Genomic DNA, 21,809 nt, shown 5'->3' with positions numbered 1-21,809 from the left:
CTGAGTGCTCAACTTCCTATTTTTTATTGTTTGTCTTATTGCATATTGTCTGACTGAAGCTAAATATTTGCCCTTTGCAATGTACTGGGAAATGGCATACAAATTGGCACATAGAGCTTACATCCCTCCAGATGGGGAATTTTTGATTGGTAATACCACAGATCACTCTTTTCCAAAATACTCTGCCACATGCAGATCTCCTTCATTGTATGTATTCATGCCCCCAGATTAAACATTTCTGACAACAGATAAGATCTTTTGTTATTGCAAACTTATTTGCGAAATTCCCTTACACAGTATCTTGTAGCCTATTCAGTATTATCCCACAAACATTAAATATGAGGTTAAAGTATCAGCGAAAATTATTGCAATTTATTACAGTGGCAGCACGCAAAACAATATTTATCTTTTGGATATCATCATGTTCAACGATTACCAGACTTTTCCTTGAAAAACTTTCATTCCTCTTCCACATCTTTATCCAAGGAAAAAAAAGAGTAAAACTTTTCTTCCAAATATGGGGGAGATTCATACTATTTCTATCAGACCATCTGAAACTCAGCTGAAACAGTGTTTTGGCCTATCCACTTGGTATCTTGAGCAATCTCTCACTGGTTCGACACCTCTAACGATTTAAATCAACTATCTTCTAGCCTGGAAATTGTTTCATGGCATCTGATCAGATGAAGTGTGGGTGTCCATACCCCATTTCCTCTCCCCTTCCCCCTTTTTTTTATTCTCCCTACAGTATGTTGTATTAATGTGAATATGTAGGCATATAGTTGTTATTTATACCACTTTGATGGAGATATTTCTCTACTACTACATACCCACTCTTTCAGTATACGTATCAAGGGTCACGCATATGAGACTTAATTGGCTAGGAAAGAATACGAAACTTATGCTTTAGAGACCAAGCCTAACTGCTATTCTAAAATTATATAGGACATAGAATGTTATTATGACCTTTCCCGATCTATGTGATTTTTCCATATATTACGGATTGCAGTGTGATGAATCGATCAGCGATAAGCTTGGGAATAGTTCTATGGTCCTAGATATCAATTAATTGTGAGATGTCTTCTTACTTATTAAACTGCATTGAAGTCTTGAATACCTGGTAAGATACCTAAATAACTGATAGGACAATCAAAGACAAGTAGAATACATTGATGACTAGTAGAACACATAACTGGTAGGACACATCAATGACTGGTAGGATACAACCATAACTGGTAGAACAGATCAATAACTAGTAGAATACATAACTGGTAGGACAAATCATTGACTGGCAGGACACATCATTGAGTAATGGGACACTACAATGACTGGTAGGACACATCAGCGACTGGTAGGACACATCAGCGACTGGTAGAACACATCATCGACTGGTAGGATATTATTAGCTGGCACGACAGATTATTGATTTCTAGGACACATCTATAACTGGTAGGATACATGAGTGACTGGTAGTACTTATCAATGAATAGCAGGACACATCAATAAGTGGCAGCACAAGTCCATGACTAGCAGGATATATCAGTGACTGGTAGGATACATCAATATCTGGTAGGACACATCTATATCGGTTAGGACACATTCATAACTGGTAAGGCACATCTGGCTGAATTTTTTTCTACTATATGTAAAACAACAGTATTCTGTAGCTTGTTTATGAATTATGTTACCCAAAATCCATGTTAAATGTTCTTTTTAATTTGGCTAGAATTTATTCATACATCCTGCAGACTTGAGTGATTCTTATTTCTACTAAATTGTTAAGATTAACATCTGGGATTTCATTGAGTGTCATATATGTAAATGTATTGCTTTTTTGTGAACAGTTTACTGATAGCATTGACCTGCAGTATTTGATATCTGTGACTGACAAATATCCCAACCAGAAACAATGGGCAGAAGTTATACTGAAGCTACCGAATGAGGAAGTGTACATAAAGGTGAGTTACATTACGTAACAGACAGCATTCTGTATTTGGCAAATAAATCCAAGTGTGTTTACTGATTCATACGCTAAAGAATGAGCCTTCTGTTTCCCTGTAGTCACAAAACAATGGCATTACTCATAGTTACACTCTATATTTTGCTTTCTAAAGTATTGTCTGTGGTATGTAACATTGATATGACAGTCATGCCTAAAGAATTCCGTTAACATTATTAGCAAAGTCGTACAAGATATTTAATATTATTTGCATTAAAGCTACAAAAGGTCAGACCTTCCAATGTTGCACAATGTCGATTAGATAAGAGGTCAAACCTAATGTTTTTATTGATCTTGCAGACTGAAACTGCAGAAGATGCAGAAGAGTGGAAAGGCTTTATTCTGACCGTGTCTCAGGTACACAAGAAATAATGTATGACTACCATAGGTGTTAATGTATTTTACCATGTTATCCTCCATGTACCATCTTAATTCAAGGTAAAAAGACCTCCCACGGTTCTACTGAACTACACCTAAGGTGGCCCTACATCTTAGATAGCTGTCAGGTGATTGCTCCTTTGGCCTACAGCTATAACTCCCGACACCTCCCATACTCCCATACACATGCATGCTTGGCCAAGAATGCATGTGTTCTCAATAGGGAGAGCGGAATAAGCCGCTGCCAGACACCTCTGACGGTGGTTCATCTCCTGTGAGAACAAAAGAATCAGGAATGTTGAATCCAGCATTCCATACTCCTATACACATTAGATAATTGGCCGATCATGCCTAAATCGTTGCGATTGGCCTACATTTATCTAATGTTTATGGACACCCATGGCCGGCCTTAGGGGTGTGAGACCTGTGCCTTCGCACAGGGTGCATCATTCCAGCAGGTGGAAGGGAACGCTGTGCTGGCTCCCTTCCCCTGTTTGTTTCAGAAGCGCCCGGGCCCGGCGACTCAGCAGTCACCTTTCCGCCTGGGCGTTTCTTCACTCAGTGGCGTCGCTACCACTGTAGCAGCCATTTCGGCTGCTAGCGGCGACACCGGTCATGAGGGCAGTGGCGCCGCTAGCAGCCGCTGCAGCTGCTACAGCGGTAGCAACTCCACTATGGCAGAGCAGGGAGTTATCGCCCTGCTCTGCTATCTACTAGCGCCACTGTAGCTCCCTGAAGGAGCGGAATCCCCGTGTGGCTGGAGATTCCACTCCTGGAACGCTCCGTTTGATGTCTCTGTCCATATATGGACAGTGAAATCAGGGGAAACTCCTGAAGCAGAATCCCTGTCCACAGCGTTGCCGACGCTGTGACCGGGGATCCACTCCAGGAGAAGCCAATGACGTCACTGTCCAAGGGGGCTGTGTGGCACTACCATCCAGGGGGCTGTGTGGCACTACCTACCAGGGGGCTGTGTGGCACCACCTACCAGGGGGCTGTGTGGCACCACCTACCAGGGGGCTGTGTGGCACCACCTACCAGGGGGCTGTGTGGCACCACCTACCAGGGGGCTGTGTGGCACCACCTACCAGGGGGCTGTGTGGCACCACCTACCAGGGGGCTGTGTGGCACCACCTACCAGGGGGCTGTGTGGCACCACCTACCAGGGGGCTGTGTGGCACCACCTACCAGGGGGCTGTGTGGCACCACCTACCAGGGGGCTGTGTGGCACCACCTACCAGGGGGCTGTGTGGCTCCACCTACCAGGGGGCTGTGTGGCTCCACCTACCAGGGGGCTGTGTGGCACCACCTACCAGGGGGCTGTGTGGCACCACCTACCAGGGGGCTGTGTGGCACCACCTACCAGGGGGCTGTGTGGCACTCCCTACCAGGGGGCTGTGTGGCACCCTCTACAGGGGGCTGTGTGGCACCCTCTACAGGGGGCTGTGTGGCACTCTCTACAGGGGGCTGTGTGGCACTCTCTACAGGGGGCTGTGTGGCACTCTCTACAGGGGGCTGTGTGGCACTCTCTACAGGGGGCTGTGTGGCACACTCTACAGGGGGCTGTGTGGCACCCTCTACAGGGGGCTGTGTGGCACCCTCTACAGGGGGCTGTGTGGCACCCTCTACAGGGGGCTGTGTGGCACTCTCTACAGGGGGCTGTGTGGCACTCTCTACAGGGGGCTGTGTGGCACTCTCTACAGGGGGCTGTGTGGCACTCTCTACAGGGGGCTGTGTGGCACACTCTACAGGGGGCTGTGTGGCACTCTCTACAGGGGGCTGTGTGGCACTCTCTACAGGGGGCTGTGTGGCACTCTCTACAGGGGGCTGTGTGGCACACTCTACAGGGGGCTGTGTGGCGCACTCTACAGGGGGCTGTGTGGCGCACTCTACAGGGGGCTGAGTGGCGCTATCTACAAGGGGGCTGTGTGGCGCTATCAACAAGGGGGCTGTGTGGCGCTATCTACAAGGGGGCTGTGTGGCGCTATCTACAAGGGGGCTGTGTGGCGCTATCTTCAAGGGGGCTGTGTGGCGCTATCTTCAAGGGGGCTGTGTGGCGCTATCTTCAAGGGGGCTGTGTGGCGCTATCTTCAAGGGGGCTGTGTGGCGCTATCTTCAAGGGGGCTGTGTGGCGCTATCTTCAAGGGGGCTGTGTGGCGCTATCTACAAGGGGGCTGTGTGGCGCTATCTACAAGGGGGCTGTGTGGCGCTATCTACAAGGGGGCTGTGTGGCGCTATCTACAAGCGGGCTGTGTGGCGCTATCTACAAGGGGGCTATGTTGCAATATCTACAAGGTGGCTGTGTGGCGCTATCTACAAGGGAGCTGTGTGGCACTATCTACAAGGGGGCTATGTGGCACTATCTACAGGGGGAATCTGATGTTCATTTTACTGATGGGGGCTGATGGTCATATTACTGAGAGTGGGGGGCTGATGGTCATTTTACTGGTCATTTTACTGTGAGTGGGGGGCTGATGGTCTTTTTACTGTGAGTGCAGGGCTTATGGTCTTCAAGTGGTTTCCACCTCTGAGCTCCAATTGAAATAAATAGGAGGCTGAAAATACCTGCGGCGCCCGTTTACAGTGCTTTTTTGCCTGTGTCTTTTGCATTAGCTTCAATGGCTTAAGAAAAATAGCAAAGAAAAAAAAAAGGTCAAACAACGCTGCCGATAAAAAAAAATCTACTTCAAAATTCCTGAAGAAATTTTGAGGCAGATTTTTTTTGCATTACAACTACCGCTGTGTGAACATACCCTAACAGTGTAGTGCTTGTTTTTAGCAGTTTTCTGTCTTTCTCAAAACAATTTTTGGTAGCGGTGCCCTGAGGAAATTAGATTTTTCCAGTGCTGCCTCGAGTCTGAAAAGGTTGGGAAACTCTGTACTACAGGATCACGCCGGCCTATGCAATGATCCCATCTGGAGCAGCTCAGTTCATCGTGGGAACGTTTTTTGTTTGGGGGCACTGTCTACAACAAGGAGGTGGGGGATTATGACACTGTCTACAGGGAGGCTGTATTGCAAAATCTACACTATACTGTGTAGGGGCCACTAAGGAGACATTATACTGTGTAGGGGTACTACAGGGGGCATAATACTGTGGGTACATGTCCTTGAAGGGGTTGTAATATATTATATTAAATATTATTATTATACTGTATTGGGGCATTAAAGGGGCATTATACTTTTTTGATGGGGGTGGGGCGCCGAAAGATCATTTCTCACGGGGTGCCATCTATCCTAAGGCCGGCCCTCTGGACACCTTTAGATCACCCTTGGATTCAAAATTGGCCTTGTCCTGAAAGGTGTTAAAGGAAAACTAAACTTTAAGTTAGCGGCTAATAAAAGTACAGCTTTTAACCCATATGGAAGTAAATGTTTCTGGATGTTCTCAGAACTGGAAATGTGGAAGATAAACGATCGGAGAACAAAAGCAGTGGTTTCCGATCATGTGAGCCTGTTTAACCCCTCAGATGGGGGGTCAATAGCGACCGCCGCATCTGAGTGGGGTGGCTCACTCTCTCACCCCATCGGCACCCTGAGATGCGATCGCGGGGTGCCGATATTGTTTATGGCAGCTGTAGGCCTAACAAAGGCCCCCAGGTCTGCCTTTAGTGAATGCCTGTTAGGCCATACCAGAGGCTTTTACACTGACAGGCAATAATACACTGCACTACAGGAGTATTGCAGTGTATTATAAAAGCTAGCAAATGATCACATAGTGAAGTCCCGTAGTGGGACTAAAAAAAAAGGTTTTACACTTACAGGCAAAATTAAACTGCAATACAGGAGTATTGCAGTGTATTATAAAAGCGAGCAAATGATCACATAGTGAAGTCCCCTAGTGGGACTAAAAAAAAAGTTTAATAAAGTTTATAACAAATAAATAAAAATCCCAAGTAAAAAAACAAATTAAAAACCCACTTTCTCCCCTTACAAAATGCTTTAATATGAAGAAAAAGTAAAAAAAAGTGACACGTATTTGGTATCGTCACGTCTGTAACGACGCCAACTATAAAACGATTACATTATTTAACCTGCCCCGTGAACACAATAAAAAAATAAAATAAAAAACAATGCCAGAATTGCTGTTTCCTGTTCAGCCTGCTTTCAAAAATTTTTGACAAAAAGTGATCAAAGATTCATATGGACTCCAAAGTGATACCAAAAAACTACAAGTTCTGCTATGTCAGCAGAAAAAGAAAAAAGTTATGGCTCCTAAAATATAGCGACAAAAAAACAAAATAATTTTGAAACAAAAGTGTTTTTATCGTGTAAAAGTAGTAAAACATAAAAAAACTATATAAATTTGGTATCGCCGCATTCGTGTTAATTATACCACACAGTAAACTGCGTAAATTTAAGACGCAAAAAAATTTCAGTTTTTTTTTTCCATTACCCCACCCAAAAAATTAACAAAAGTCCTTATACAAGTCGGCGGACAAATAAAAGTTATAGCTCTTTGAATGCGACGATGGAAAAACGTTAAAAATTGCTTGGTCATTAAGGTTTAAAATACCTTCAGTATTAAGTAGTTAAAGATTACCTTTCGCCTGCCCATACATGTGCAGCTGAGTGCAGCATGTAGTAGGCAGGGCTACACAAACCCTGGGGCGCTTTACAATTTTTTTCTACCCTCCTCCGTTATTTAGATATCAGTGCCGTTATATTTGGAGCCCGATATTTAAATAACCCTCTGAACTGTCAATGGGGTGTGTAATGGCAAGGGAGTGTGTTACTATGGCTGTGACACCGTCCAATCAGCTACAGACAGTGTCACAGCGAGAGCAACACAGTTTTGTACTTGTCTGCCAAACTGTGTAATGGCAAGGGGGCGTGTCACTGCTATGGACAGTGCAAGAGAGGAGAGCGTTTGCGTGCACTCACTCTTCAGCTCTCGGCAGACAAGTACAAGACTGTGATCTCTCGCAAAAGACCAGTCTTGTTCTTGTCTGCGCGCACACGCTCTCCTCTCACCAGCTCTGCGATGTTACACACCCCCATGCCATTACATGCCATCTATGAAGGATGCTGGGTGAAAGGATTGTATACAAGCATAGGTATAGTGGGATAGATTGGTTTCAAGAAGTAGGTATAGAATGGAATAATAAGGGGGCAAAGCGGACACCATAATTGTATAGGCTTATATACGGGGAAGAGACAAAGTCGCTTTAAAGAGCTCGGAGCTGTGTGCACATGCGCACGCTCTCACGCTTTAGCTCTCGGCAGACAACGACAAGACAGTCTTGTACTTGTCTGCCGAGAGCTGAAGAGTGAGTGAGTGAGAGCGCACACGCTCTCCTCTCCCCAGCTCTTGCTGTGGCACTGTCCGTAGCTGATTGGACAGTTTTCAGCCATAGTAACATGCAGTGGCGGATTAAGTAGCCCATAGGCCCTGGGATGTTTCCACCAAGCTTGGGCCCCCCTCTCCACCACCGCCCTGTCACGTCGTGTCCTTATTAAACACCACCTTTCTGTGCGAGCATTAACAAATGAGTGTTACGATTCACTTGTCAAAGGGCTGTGTGCCTACATACTGACAGTCTCTAACCATCGCTGACAGTATTACACTGTGTAGGGACACAGCCTCTTGGCAATGGCAATGGGAATGGTAACACGCATTTGTCTATTAGTCCTGGGTACTTTTTATAGAATACAAGGATTTCCTATAACAGACATGTCAGGAGAGGGGACAGATCCTCTATAGATCCAATGACTCACAAGTGATGCCTTCTCTGATGGGAGTCGTTCTCTTCTCCATCTGACACAGGCCGTTATGGCAACTTCTCCTGATGACTGAAGATTTCTGATGACAAATCTTTGCAGATTCTGCAGCCATTTTCAGCATCTATAGCAACAGAAAAATTCAGAAACTAAACACCCTTAATTGTTTTATACCCCAGATCAAACCCCTAAGCAAATTAAGACCTCAGGCCAATACATTAACTCAGACCAATAAATTCAGTCCTAAAGGGGTAACTAAACTTTAAAAAAAACTTTTGACCTGTCATAGTGATATGTCAGAAGTTTTGATCGGTGGGGGTCCAAGCACTGAGACCCCATCGATCGCTAAAACAAAGAGGCAGAGCACTGTTCCACTTCATTTCTGATAGTCTTTCCTCGGAACGGTGTACGGACTCATAGACTTTCTATTGTACCCGTACACCGCTTGCTCGGCTATCAGAGGAAAGACAATCAGAAACAAAGTGGCACAGAACTCACCTGAGCGCTTCCGCCACTTTATTTTAGCGATCGGTGGGGCTCTCAGTGCTTGGACCCCCAACAATGAGAACTTTTGACATGTCACTATGACATGTAAATTTTTATTAAAAAAACTTTAGTTACCCTTTAAAGGGAATGTGTTGCCAGAAAAACATGTTTTTTTTTTAAAAAATTAAACATTTAGTGTGTGGGTGATTAAACATTGTTCAAATTTTTTTTTTTTTTTTGGCACGAGCCAGGAAATATTATAAATTATTTCTAATTTATAATACTACCCATTTTTGGTCACTAGATGGGGCTGTTCCCAAAATTGCAGCATTGGGTTAAAAGCCCTCGCTCTAGTGAGCTCTCAGCATCCCCCCCTCCTTTATCCTGGCTAGTGCCGGGATAAACGAGGGGTTTGAAAGGTTTAACCTCCTACACTGTGTGTCGCCATTTTTTGAGGTAACCCACAGTGTAGTAGGTTTACATACAGTAGTAAACACACACAAACACTAACATACATTGAAATCTCTTACCTGCTCCTGCCGCCGCGGCTCCCTCCGGCCCGTCCGCTCCGTTTGCTGCCGCTGTTCCATGTGTACAAGTCCGGAAGCCGCGACCGGAAGTAGTAATATTACTGTCCGGCCGCGACTTCCGGTCCACAGGAAAATGGCGCCGGACGGCGCCAATTTCGAATAGGACTGTGTGGGAGCGGCGCATGCGCAGTTCCCACACAGACGCCGTACACGGCAGTCAATGGGACGGGAGCCGTTCGCAGTCCCTATGGGACTGTGGCTGCCGTATTCCATGTCTGTGTGTGTCGTTAATCGACACACACAGAAATGGAACAAAAAATGGCAGCCCCCATAGGGAAGAAAAAGTGTAAAAATAAGAAAAAGTAAAACACAAAACACACAAATGAATATAAACGTTTTTAATAAAGCACTAACATCTTTAACATATAAAAAAATTATTTGCGATGACACTGTTCCTTTAAGCAGTCAGACACTCCTCCCCTTGCAGTAAAATAACTCCTGAGGGCCAGAGCATCTTACTGACTGCTGGGTGCTCCATGGGAGGGTCTGCGCGTCTGACTTTTATGGGTCTGGGGGGAAGGAGTTATCCCCCCCCATAGAGCCCTCACCAGTCAGTAACACACTCTGACCCCCCCCCTTGCAGTATAATAACTACTTAGGGCTCTATGGGGGGGGGGGGGGGTCATACTGCAAGGATGGTTCTGAGCATCTGACTGACTGTAGAGAGCTCTGTGGGTGGGAAATAATTTCTCCGCCCATAGAGCCCTCAGCAGTCAGTTAGACTTTTTTAGATGTACTTTTTTATTTTTGTACATCACACACACTATATACAATTCACACTCACACCACACTCTATATATTCAGACCACACACTATATACACACACTACACGCTCACACTATACAAACATTTACACTATACACACACAATACATTATATATAATTACATTGTACACACTATAAAGACATACATTATATACACCATACACACACTATATACAAATCACACACTATATACACACAGTACACACACACACACACACTATATAGACTTAAATTATACATACACACACTGTACATTATATACACACATATTATATACGTTATACACACACTTACACTATATACACACACACACACAATACATTATGTACACTATACACACATACTATATGCATTATACACACACACACTTACACTATATACACTATTCAGATTTACATTATACACACTATAAACTCTATACACACAGCAGACACTATATAGACTTACACTATAAATGTTATACACACAGCAGACCAAACAACAGAGCACCCAAGCAATACAAAGTCCCACACTAGGGTACCTGAATAGTACAGACAGTGGCCAAGGCTTTAGCATGGATGGAGGTGGGTGCAGCAGGTTACGCCAGACGTGGCGGATGACAGCAGGTGCAGCAGGTTGCCCCAGACATGGTGGATAACACTGGATGCGGCAGATGACACTGGATGTGCCAGACGACACTGGATGTGCCAGACGATTGCAGGTGCAATATGACACGACTCCAACACTAACAGGCTCATGAACAAGAACACAGCACGGGATACATGATATAGGTAACAGGGCACGGGTAACAACAGGAACATGATAACACTAAGGGACCATTTGCCAGACTGACATGGGAAAACTAACAATGCTCAGGCCATGAGCAAAGTGGCAGGGCCCTTCTTATAGTCCAGGAAATCATGGGCAGTTGATTATTTCCCATGTGCGCACGCTGGCCCTTTAAGGCCGGGCATGAGCATGCGCGCGCACCCTACGGGACACAGCGGACCGGAGCGGAAGTGAGCGCTGGCGTCTCCTGGGAAGGGGATGCGAGCCAGCACTCACGGATCCATGGCTGCGGCCAGTGCCACATCTGCCATGAGGCCAGGTGAGCCGACGGCCTCAGGCGGCACCACCTACCCAAACGGGGGGGGGGGCAGCATTTTCAGCCCGGGACGGACTGGACCGGGGGGAGGGGCCATGCAGATGCACATAGCAGACGTTCCGAACGTCTGTAACACTCCTCCTCCTCTCTGACGCTGTACACAGCACATGCAGCGAGAGAGGAGCAAGTCTGCAGGAGGAGCGACGAGCAGCACGAGGTAAGTCCTGCCTTGCTGGGACCGGGACCCGTGACGTGAGTATACTGCAAGGGGGAGTCTGGGCATTTTTCCGACAGCAGAGGGCTCTATGGGGCTGGAATAATCCACCCCATAGAGCCCTCACATCACTATAATGGAAGGATTAGTGTGGGTGGGGGGGGGGGGGGGGTCTGAGCGTCTGTCTGACTTACTGCAGAGAGCTCTATGGGGGGGGGATTCTGCCCCCCCCTTTAGAGCAGTCAGTCAGATGCTCAGACCCCCCTAACCTTTCAGTATAGTAACTAGTCAGGGCTCTATGGTGGGGGGATAATTCCCCCCTATAGAGCCCTCTGCTGTCAGTAAAACGCCCACACTCAGCAGAGAGACTAATAGTGCCTGTCATTAAATAAACCCTCAATTACTACAGTTTCAGACACATTGACTATAACTGCTTCTATAGTGTAGTGGTTAGCTTGTCTGCCTTACACGTGGAAGGTTGCTGGTTCAAATCCCAGCTGGGTTTTTTTTTTTATATTAATATCTTGTTTTGGGCTTTGTTCACACTAGCATTAATATACGTTTACCTCTCTTCTGTCAGAGGAAGAGAGGATCGATACGTTAAACGGAAAGCAACGGCTCCATTAGAATTACCATTGCTTTCAATGGTAATTCTTTTGTATCAGTTGCTTTCCGTTTGTCTCCGTTCGCTAGGTTTCCGTTCTTTTGAACGGAAATAAAAGTTCTGCAGACTGCACTTTTGTTTCCTTTAAAAAAAAACGGAAACTTAGCGAACGGAGACAAACGGAAAGCAACTGATACAAAAGAATTACCATTGAAAGCAATGGTAATTCTAATGGAACCGTTGCTTTCCGTTTAACGTATTGATCCTCTCGTCCTCTGACGGAAGAGCGGTAAATGTATATTAATGCTAGTGTGAAAGAAGCCTTAGGGCCTGTTCACATCAGCGTTGGCTTTCCGTTCTGGGGTTCCGTCGGAGGTAACCCCGCAACGGAAAGTCAAACTGAAACCACAGTTCCGTTTCTGTCACCATTAGCGCAGTCGACTGCGCTATTGATTCAGTCACAAAAACGGAAACCTGCCGGAATGGTGACGAACGGAAACCATTAGCAATGTTTCCGTCACCATTGATTTCAATGGTGACTGAAACGGAAGCTGTGGTTTCAGTTTGACTTTCCGTTGCGGGGTTCACCCGACGGAAACCTCCCACGGAACCCCGGAACGGAAAGCCAACGCTGATGTGAACAGGCCCTAATCCTTCCCCATAATCCTGCCCCCGCTAATTAAAATAAATATATTATATAATGTATATAGCGCTGTATCCGTCAGGTCAGCGGGACTGACTGATTCAGTGTCAGCGAGTCCTGCAGGATCGAGCTGTTACCGATCACATCTAAGTTCATAACTTAGATGTGATCAGTAATAAGCGACCTAATGCATTCAGGTCTCAGCGCTATATACAGCTGCTCTGTATACAGGATACAAAGCAGCTGTATCTTAAAAAGTACAAATCATTTTCAATAAAACGTAATTAAAATTTGCACCAATCGCATTAATAGATATCTTTATATATCATAGTGACATGTCCGAAGTTTTCATCGGTGGGGGACCGAGCACTGAGGCCCCCACCGATCGCTAAAACGAAGCAGCAGAAGTGCTCGGGTGAGCGCTGTGCCGCTTCATTTATGATCGACTTTCAGCCGAGTGAGCGGTGTACGGACTCCTAGACTTTCTATTGAGCCCGTACACTGCTCCAAGGAAAGCCAAACAGAATTGAAGCGGCACACCGCTCACCCGAGCACTTCTGCTGGTTTGTTTTAGCGACTAGTGGGGGGTCTCAGTGTTCGGACCCCACTGATCAAAACTTCTGACATGTCAAAATTTTAAAAAAGTTGTTACACTTTAAAGAGAATCTTTCACCTGCCCACAGATTTGCATTTGAGTGCAGCATGTAATGGTCAGGGCTGCACAAACTCTGGGGCACTTTATATATTTTTTCCTACCCTCTTTCCTTACTTAGATATCGGTGCTGTAATATTTGGCGCCCGATATTTAAATAACCCCATGAACTGCCAATGGGGCGGTAATTGGCAAGCGGACGTGTAACATCGCTGTGACACAATCCGCTACAGACAATGTCAACAGCATGAGCTGGAGAGAGGAGATCATGTGCGCGCGCACGCTCTCACTCTTCAGCTCTCGGCAGGCAAGTACAAGACTGTGATCTCAGGTGAGAGATCAGTCTTATCGTGCTTGTCTGCCGAGAGCTAAAGAGTGAGAGCGTGCGTGCACGCACAGCTCTGATGCCATGGAACAGAAGAGGAAGAATTCACACTCTTCTTCTCCTCTTGTGTTCCTTAGTGGTGGCGGAGCTGCGCGCACGCGCTCTCTCCAGCTCTTGCTGTAACGCTGACCGTAGCTGATTGGACAGTGTCATGGCGATGTTACACGCCCCCTTGCCAATTACCTCCCCATTGACAGTTCATGGGGTTATTTAAATATCGGGCGCCAAATATTACAGCACCGATATCTAAATAACGTAGGAGGCTAAGAAAAAAATGTAAAGTGCCCCAGAGTTTGTGCAGCCCTCCCCATTACATGCTGCACTCAGCTGTACATGGATGGGGAGGTGAAAGTTTCTCTTTAAAAGAAAGGTGTTATAATTTTTTTTTTTATTTGATATGTTTTATGGGCCTAATTTTTCTAATTATTTTAATATGTTTCCGAAGGTAGCTATTTATTCATATGTTAGTACGTCTGTGGGGACAGCCAACTTTATTTTTATTTTTCATACTGCTCATTTTTGTTTTGCAGGTTCCGCTGGACCATTTGGACTACGTCGTAGATTCGTTGGACTACTTCGCTGATTTAAGCTTTATTTTTTTTATAAAATGGTTAAAGTGGATTGTGTGGAAGAGTTGTCATTTCAATAAAATACATTTCTTTATGTCTCTGTTTTTTAATACTTCATTACCTCCTTAGTAATGGCTGCTGTCTGATTGAGAGCGTCCATTACTAAGAAGGGGCTTAGTGTTAGCCAGTAATAAGGCTAGCACTAACCCCTATTATTACCCCGGTACCCACCGCCACCAGGAGTACTGGGAAGAGCTGGGTACGATCCAGCACCCGACCGTCTGAAGAGAAGGGCAGGTACTAGGGTGGCCGCAGGCTGGTACCATCAGGCTCGGAATGGCCAAAAACCATGGCCCTTCCCACCCTGGTAATGCTAGGCTGCAGCTGCTTTATTGTATCTGGCTGGTTATGAAAAATGGAGGGGATCTCACGTAATTTTTTTTCTATTTTTTTTTTTAAAAGAAGTGGGGTTCCCCGCTATTTTTCACAACCAGCCAGATACAATACAGCAGCTGCAGCCTAGCATCACAAGGGTGGGAAGGGCCAAGTTTTTTATCCCTTGCCAGCCTGGTAAAACCAGCCTGTGGCCGCCCTGCTGCCTTACCGTCGCTTCAGATGGTCGGGTACTGGATCGTACTCCTCTCGCGGCAGTGAGAACTGGGGTAATAATAGGGGTTAGTGATAGCCTTTTTACTGGCTAACACGAAGCCCCTTCTTAGTAATGGACGCTCTCAATCAGACAGCGGCCATTACCAAGGCCATAATAAAGTATTAAAAAAAACAGACATAAGAAAAACTTTTATTGAAATCTAAACTCCCCCTTGCAACTCTCTTTCACCATTTTTTTTTTTTAAAAAAAAGTAGATCATCGGAGTAGTCCAATGAATCTACGACATAGTCCAAACTCTCCAGCGGAACCTACCAAAAAGCAGTATAAAAATGTTAAACTTAAATTTGCCACAATAGTCACTCGATATAACTATACTGTAATCACTTATATGGTCTGCAGATATCTTGTGTATAACAGGTCACTATATGGTGGTAATATTGGTCTATATATAGTGTGATTTATTCACGAACAGTATGGTGGGTCTTTTCTGACACTATGTTGTAGTAATATGTGATCATGGTTTGGTAGTTTTATTCAGTAACCGTATGGAAGTATTATTCAGTAACAGTATGGGGGTATTATTCAGTAACAGTATGGGGGTATTATTCAGTAACAGTATGGGGGTATTATTCAGTAACAGTATGGGGGTATTATTCAGTAACAGTATGGAGGTATTCTTCAGTAACAGTATGGAGGTATTCTTCAGTAACAGTATGGGGACATTATTCAGTAACAGTATGGGGGTATTATTCAGTAACAGTATGGGGGTATTATTCAGTAACAGTATGGGGGTATTATTCAGTAACAGTATGGAGGTATTATTCAGTAACAGCATGGAGGTATTATTCAGTATCAGTATGGGGGTATTATTCAGTAACCGTATGGGGGTATTATTCAGTAACAGTATGGGGGTATTATTCAGCCACTATGTGGTTATGGTGATGGGGTATTATTCAGTAACAGTATGGGGGTATTATTCAGTAACTGTATGGGGGTATTATTCAGTAACTGTATGGGGGTATTATTCAGTAACTGTATGGGGGTATTATTCAGTAACTGTATGGGGATATTATTCAGTAACAGTATGGGGTATTATTCAGTAGCAGTATGGGGGTATTATTCAGCCACTATGTGGTTACGGTGTGGGGGTATTATTCAGTAACAGTATGGGGTATTATTCAGTAACAGTATGGAGGTATTATTCAGTAACAGTATGGGGGTATTATTCAGTAACAGTATGGGGGTATTATTCAGTAACAGTATGGGGGTATTATTCAGTAACACTATGGGGTATTATTCAGTAACAGTACGGGGGTATTATTGGTAATGTTGGGCTTACAATCTATGTAAATTATTGTGGTGTGGGCTGTGGGGAAGTGTGAGTGTGGCAGCAGATGATCAGGCTAAGAGACAGTCTGCAGAGTGGCATGTGATGCACTTTGACATGTAGGTGATACTTACGTGTGGTATGTGGGCCCATAACTTGTGTACAGCCCAGGACCAAAGATCATATGAATCTACCACTGGCATCAAGTCAGCACAGGCAGACCACAACAATACAGCAGGCAGAGCAAAGAAACCTGCCCAGGACGTGCCGCTTCAAAACAGCGCTAAGCGCGATCCGTCCTGGACTGGCCTGAATGTAATTGCAGAGAGTGACGCCGCAAATGAGACTGGCTGCCGAGGAGAGATATGGGGCTGTGCAGACTGTACTATTTGCACTGCACTGATTGGCAGTAAGAATAATTCTTTAAATGTTTTCCATACTTCAAACAGCACTTTAAGGCTGTGTTCACACTGAGTTTTTTGCAGGAGGAAAACTCTGCCTCAAAATTCTGTTTGGGATTTCGAGGCAAATTTTGTCCTTCCTGCACGTCGTTTGCCGCGATTTTCACCGCGTTTTTCGCTCGCGGCCATTGAGTGCTACGGGCAAAAAACGCCGCGAAATACCCTTTCTCTTCCTCCCATTGATGTCAATGGGAGGTCAGAGGCGTAAACGCGCGAAGATAGGGCATGTCCCTTCTTTCTCGGGAGGCATTTTCGGCCGGTATTTGACGAGTTTTGCGGAGCGGTTTCCGCGCCCAAAAACTCGTCAAAATACTCCATGTGAACAGGGCCTAACAAATAAACATCAAATGCTTTCCTATTTAAAAAATTTATATATTGCGTGTTCGATGTGTAAAGCTAGGAATGAGAAAACTCCGATAGATTTGGGGGGGGGGGTGCCTTTTTATAGTTTGCCTCAGGCGGCAGACAGGCTAGGTTCACCCCTGGCTGCGGCCGCCGGTGGGGGGAGTAAACCGACGGTCCGTGGCCAGGGACGCTACATATACACACACAATACATTATGTACACTATACACACACATACTATATGCATTATACACACACTTACACTATATAGATATACATTATACATACTATAAACGCTATACACACAGCAGACACTACATAGACTTACACTATAAACACTATGCACACAGCACACACTATATAGATCTATATTATGTTTGCTTTATACACACCACACTTACCAGAGCCTCTTCCTCTGCAGTGCTTGTGCTTGGGTATTGCCTACAGGACCTTGATCATGTGACTGTGATGTCACTACAGGTCCTTCACCTTCTAGTTGCACTTTTGCCGTTGTGAAGCAGCTGCTGGAGGTTCAGACAGACAGGACAGTGGACAGCAGAGCAGACTGTCAGGGAGAGTGACTCCAGCGCCTGCACATCCCTATCTCTGACAGTCTGCTCTCTACAGCAGATGTGCTTTGTGCCCCTTACACAGTGAGAGAGTGATACGCCTCCTGTTCCCTGGCCTAGCTCGCCCCTGCAATTGATTCTCCCGGACTGCACACCCCCGCCCCATCAAGTCATCAGCAGGTGGGACCGACGACAGCGAGAATGTGGTCGGCAGCAGCCCTGCATGTGTGGTTCTGCCCCTATGAGGATCCGCCACTCTGGTAACACAAGGAATATTAAAGCCAATAGCTGCTCCTAGGCATAAAAAAATAATTAAATTCAACTGCATCATAAATAGACAAAAGAATGAATACTGAGTATGTTAAAGGCTATGTAAACCTTTGATGGGCATTGTTTTTGGTTTTGGTAAGTCTGTATTTTTGGTGTAACCTTATATTTAGTCTTTATTAAACATTTTTTTACTTTTTTAGAAACAGCTGCTCTGTATTCTCTATATAGAGAAGCTGTATGTAGCACTAAATCCTGTTCCTGTCAGGTCCGTGGGACTGACGGGTTCAGTGACAGCGGGTCCTGCGTGTCTCACACGCAGGATCCACCTGTAATCGTTCACATTTAAGTTCATAACTTAGATGTGAACGATTACAGGTGGATCGGACCCACTATCTAAATGTGAATGATTACAGGTGGATCCTGCGTCCGCTGTCATGGAACCTGTCAGGTCCGCGGGACTGATGAATTCAGGTCAAACCGAAAGATACAGCATCTAAAAAAGTAAAACAAATATTACTAAAGACCAATTATAAAGTTACACCAAACACACTAATTGACCTGTTTATTAAAAAAAAAATGCCTCTCAAAGGTTTACATAGCCTTTAACCCCTTCAGGACTGAGCCTGTTTTAACGTTGAGGACGAAGCCAATTTTTTCAAGTCTGACATGCCACTTTATGTCGTAATAACTTTTGAATGCTTCTACATATACAACCGATTCTGTGACTGTTTTTTTCATGACATTTTGTACTTTATGTTAGTGAAAAAATGTGGTTGATCAATTCAGTATTTATTTGTGAAAAACACCAAAATTTGGAGAAAATTTGCAAAAATGTGCATTTTTCTAGATTTAAATGTATCTGCCTATAAAACATATAGTAATACCGCACAAAATAGTTACTAGTTCATATATCCCATATGTCTACTTTATATTTGCACTGGTTTTTTTAACATTATTTTATTTTTGTAGGACGTTACAAGGCTTAGAACTTTAGCAGCATTTTCTCACATTTTCAAGAAAATTTCAAAAGGCAGTTCAGTTCAGTTCTGAAGTGACTTTGAGGGCTTCATATATTAGATAGTCCCCATAAATCACCCCATTTTAAAAACTGCACCCCTCAAAGTATTCAAAACAGCATTCAGAAAGTTTTCTTTATCCCTTTAGGCGTTTCACAGGAATTAAAGCAAAGTAGAGGGGAAATTTACAAATTTCATTTTTTTTGCTAAAATTAATTTGTAATAAATTTTTTTCAGTAACACAGAAAGATTTATCCGAGAAATGCAACTCAATATTTTATTGCCCAGATTCTGCAGTTTTTAGAAATACCCCACATGTGGCCCTAGTGTGCTAATGGACTGAAACACAGACTCGACTGTGTAACTTTAGCAGCAATTTTTCAAGAAAAGTTCCAAAACCTATTTTTTTAGGAACCAGTTCAGTTCTGAAGTGGTTTGGAGGGGGCCCTATATATTAGAAACCCCCTAAATCACCCCATTTTAAAAACTGCACCCCTCAAATGTTTTTTTGCTGAATTTATTGGAATTAGGCTGTGAAAATGAAAATCAATATTTTATTCCACTAAAATGCGCCCCAACATTTAGAAAGCAATTTCTCCAGAGTACAGCAATTCCCCATATGTGGACATAAACTGCTTTTTGGACACACGGCAGGGCTCAGAAAGGCAGGAGCGCTATTTGGGATGCAGATTCTGCTGGATTGGTGTAGCGTCCATGGCCACAGACCGTTGGGATTACCTACCCCTCAATGGCCGCAGCCATGAATCTGTGAGCGCTGGCCCGCATCTCCTCCCTAGGAGGCGTCAGCGCTCACTTCCGCTCCGTTCTGCTGTGTCCCGTAGGCTGCGTGCACATGTTCGTGCCCGGCCTTAAAGGGCCAGCGCGCACACATGAACATAATAATTTATTAGCCCATGATTCCTTGGACTATATGAGGGGCCCTGGCCCTTTACTTCTTGCCTGAGCGTTGTTGTGTTTATCCGTGTTAGTCTTGCAAATGGTCCCTTAGTGTTATCCTGTATCCCGTGCTACCTTGTTTCTGTGCCTTAGAAAGTTGGAATTATGTTGTGCCACCTGTCACGCCTGCTGTGTTACACCACGCTTGGTGTCTGCTGCCAAGGTCTCATCTGAGCCTAGCCGTTGCTACTGTCTGACCTACTACAGGTACCCAGGTGCTTGGACTATATATACATTGACTTGGTACACTGTTTGACCAGCTGCTATCCCACTACAGCGGTACGGCCTAGTGGGTCCACATACCCACAGATCGTGACAGTACGCTCAGGCCATGGACCCCGCTGGTCAACCCAAGACCTTGACGACATCACAAGTCATGCAGGCGGTTATGCTAGTCTGCCAATTACGACAGGTCAAACTCCTCCAGGCGGTGAACACCATTACACATTGGCTGGATGCGCAAGCTGCAGTCATCACAGCACCTATTCCTGTTGCTCCAGATGTTCCTCTTGCTACACCTCCTGTCAGTACCAGTGCTGACTCCTGATTCTCGCTGCCACTACCTCCTTGCTACGATGGACGCGAGGACCTGCAGGGGGTTTCTGAACCAGTGCCAGATCCACTTCAGTCTACATGCCAGAGCATTTTCTTCTGATGCCACAAGGATCGCATTTATAGTCTCACTCCTTACTGGCAAGGCCCCTTCATGTGCACATCTTATCTGGGAACATCAGGGACGGACCGGAGACCTGTGACTTCCAGTGTTTCCTACAGACTTTTCACACTGTATTTTGAGGAACCTGGACAAGTCTCCTCAGCAGCTGCATCTCTTCTGATCCTTCGCCAGGGGGACACCTCGGTGGACGAGTACGCCATTCAATTCCGCACCCTGGCGGCAGAGCTGTCCCAGAACAATGAGGCCTTGGTGGCTACATTCTGGCAGGGACTGTCTTCTTTAATTAAAGACGACCTTGCCGCTCGTGATCTGCCACCTACCCTGGATGACCTCATTCTTCTAGCCTAACCCTAGGTGGAATGACGTTAAATAGTTCTCCTGCAAACTGTCCATTCCCGTGACCATAATGTCTGGTGAAAAGACACACTGGGTCTCTTCCTATCTGGACTCAGGATCCGCAGCAAACTTCATCCAAAAAGACCTAGTGGATCTTCTCCAGTTGCCCCATGAGACGTCTTTTGGCTGTTGCCTCGGTGAATGGACTGCCTCTGCCTGACCCCATATCTGAAACCAAGCCACTGAAGCTCCAAGTTGGAGCCCTTCATTCTGAACTAATTTTGTTTCTTGTTTTGCCTAAAGCCGTCAATCTTGTCCTACTGGGCCTGCCTCGGCTCCGACTACATGCCCCAGTCCTGGACTGGAATTCCGGAGGGGTTCTCCAATGGGGCTCCAAATGTTGCAGCCGCTGTCTGTTGCAGATCCATCCTGTCCAGCCTCCTCTGCCTCAGTCCTTGTCAGGATTACCCCCTCATTTCTCTCAGTTTGCGGATGTCTTCAGCAAGAAGGAGGCTAAGACGCTTCCTCCACACCAGGCTTATGACTGCCCCATTGAACTGGTTCCAAATGCATCTCCTCCCCATGGACGGGTATACCCTCTCTCCTTACCAGAGACTCAGTCTATGTCGGCCTATATCAAGGAGAATCTGGAGAGGGGTTTCATACAAAAATCCTCCTCCCTGGCCGGGGCCGGGTTTTTCTTTGTCAAGAAAAGAGAGGTATCTCTTCAGCCTTGCATTGACTACCGTGGTGTCAATCAAATCACGGTCAAGAACAAATAACCGCTGCCACTCATTTCCGAACTATTTGACCATTTGATTTTTATGGCGTACGCCGAGCGGATTAAATAACATAATAGCTTTATAGTTGGGGTCGTTACGGACGCGGCGATACCAAATATGTGTAATGCTTTAACTTATTTTTTTTTCATAATAAAGCAATTTGCAAGGGGGAGAAGTGGGTTTTTCATTTGTTTTTTTTTCTGTATTGCAATGTATTATATTGCCTGTCAGTGTAAAACTAACAGGCATTAATCAGAGGCAGACCTGGGGTCCTTTGTATTGAATTTATGCCTATATTTCCAGTAAACTGTCATGTATTTTCTGGATAGGATTTAGGCATCTATACGTGTAAAATATTTGCCTATGTATAT

The 21,809-nt window shown here is 45.1% G+C and overlaps 1 protein-coding gene across 1 annotated transcript in view; it reads left to right on the top strand.

Annotated features, from left to right (window-relative positions):
- STAP1 (signal transducing adaptor family member 1) overlaps window positions 1-21,809 on the top strand; it is a 185,774-nt gene that overhangs the window by 74,873 nt on the left and 89,092 nt on the right. Inside the window, exons 3-4 of the mRNA XM_075861585.1 lie at window positions 1,845-1,958; window positions 2,300-2,356. Coding sequence (XP_075717700.1) covers window positions 1,845-1,958; window positions 2,300-2,356 — 171 coding nt within the window. The remainder of the gene's footprint in view (window positions 1-1,844; window positions 1,959-2,299; window positions 2,357-21,809) is intronic.

The sequence above is a fragment of the Rhinoderma darwinii genome, chromosome 1 (genome assembly GCF_050947455.1).
Source record: "Rhinoderma darwinii isolate aRhiDar2 chromosome 1, aRhiDar2.hap1, whole genome shotgun sequence".
Lineage (NCBI taxonomy): Eukaryota > Metazoa > Chordata > Amphibia > Anura > Rhinodermatidae > Rhinoderma > Rhinoderma darwinii.
The sequence above is the reverse complement of the archived record's forward strand: the minus strand, read 5'-3'. Positions and strand labels throughout refer to the sequence as shown.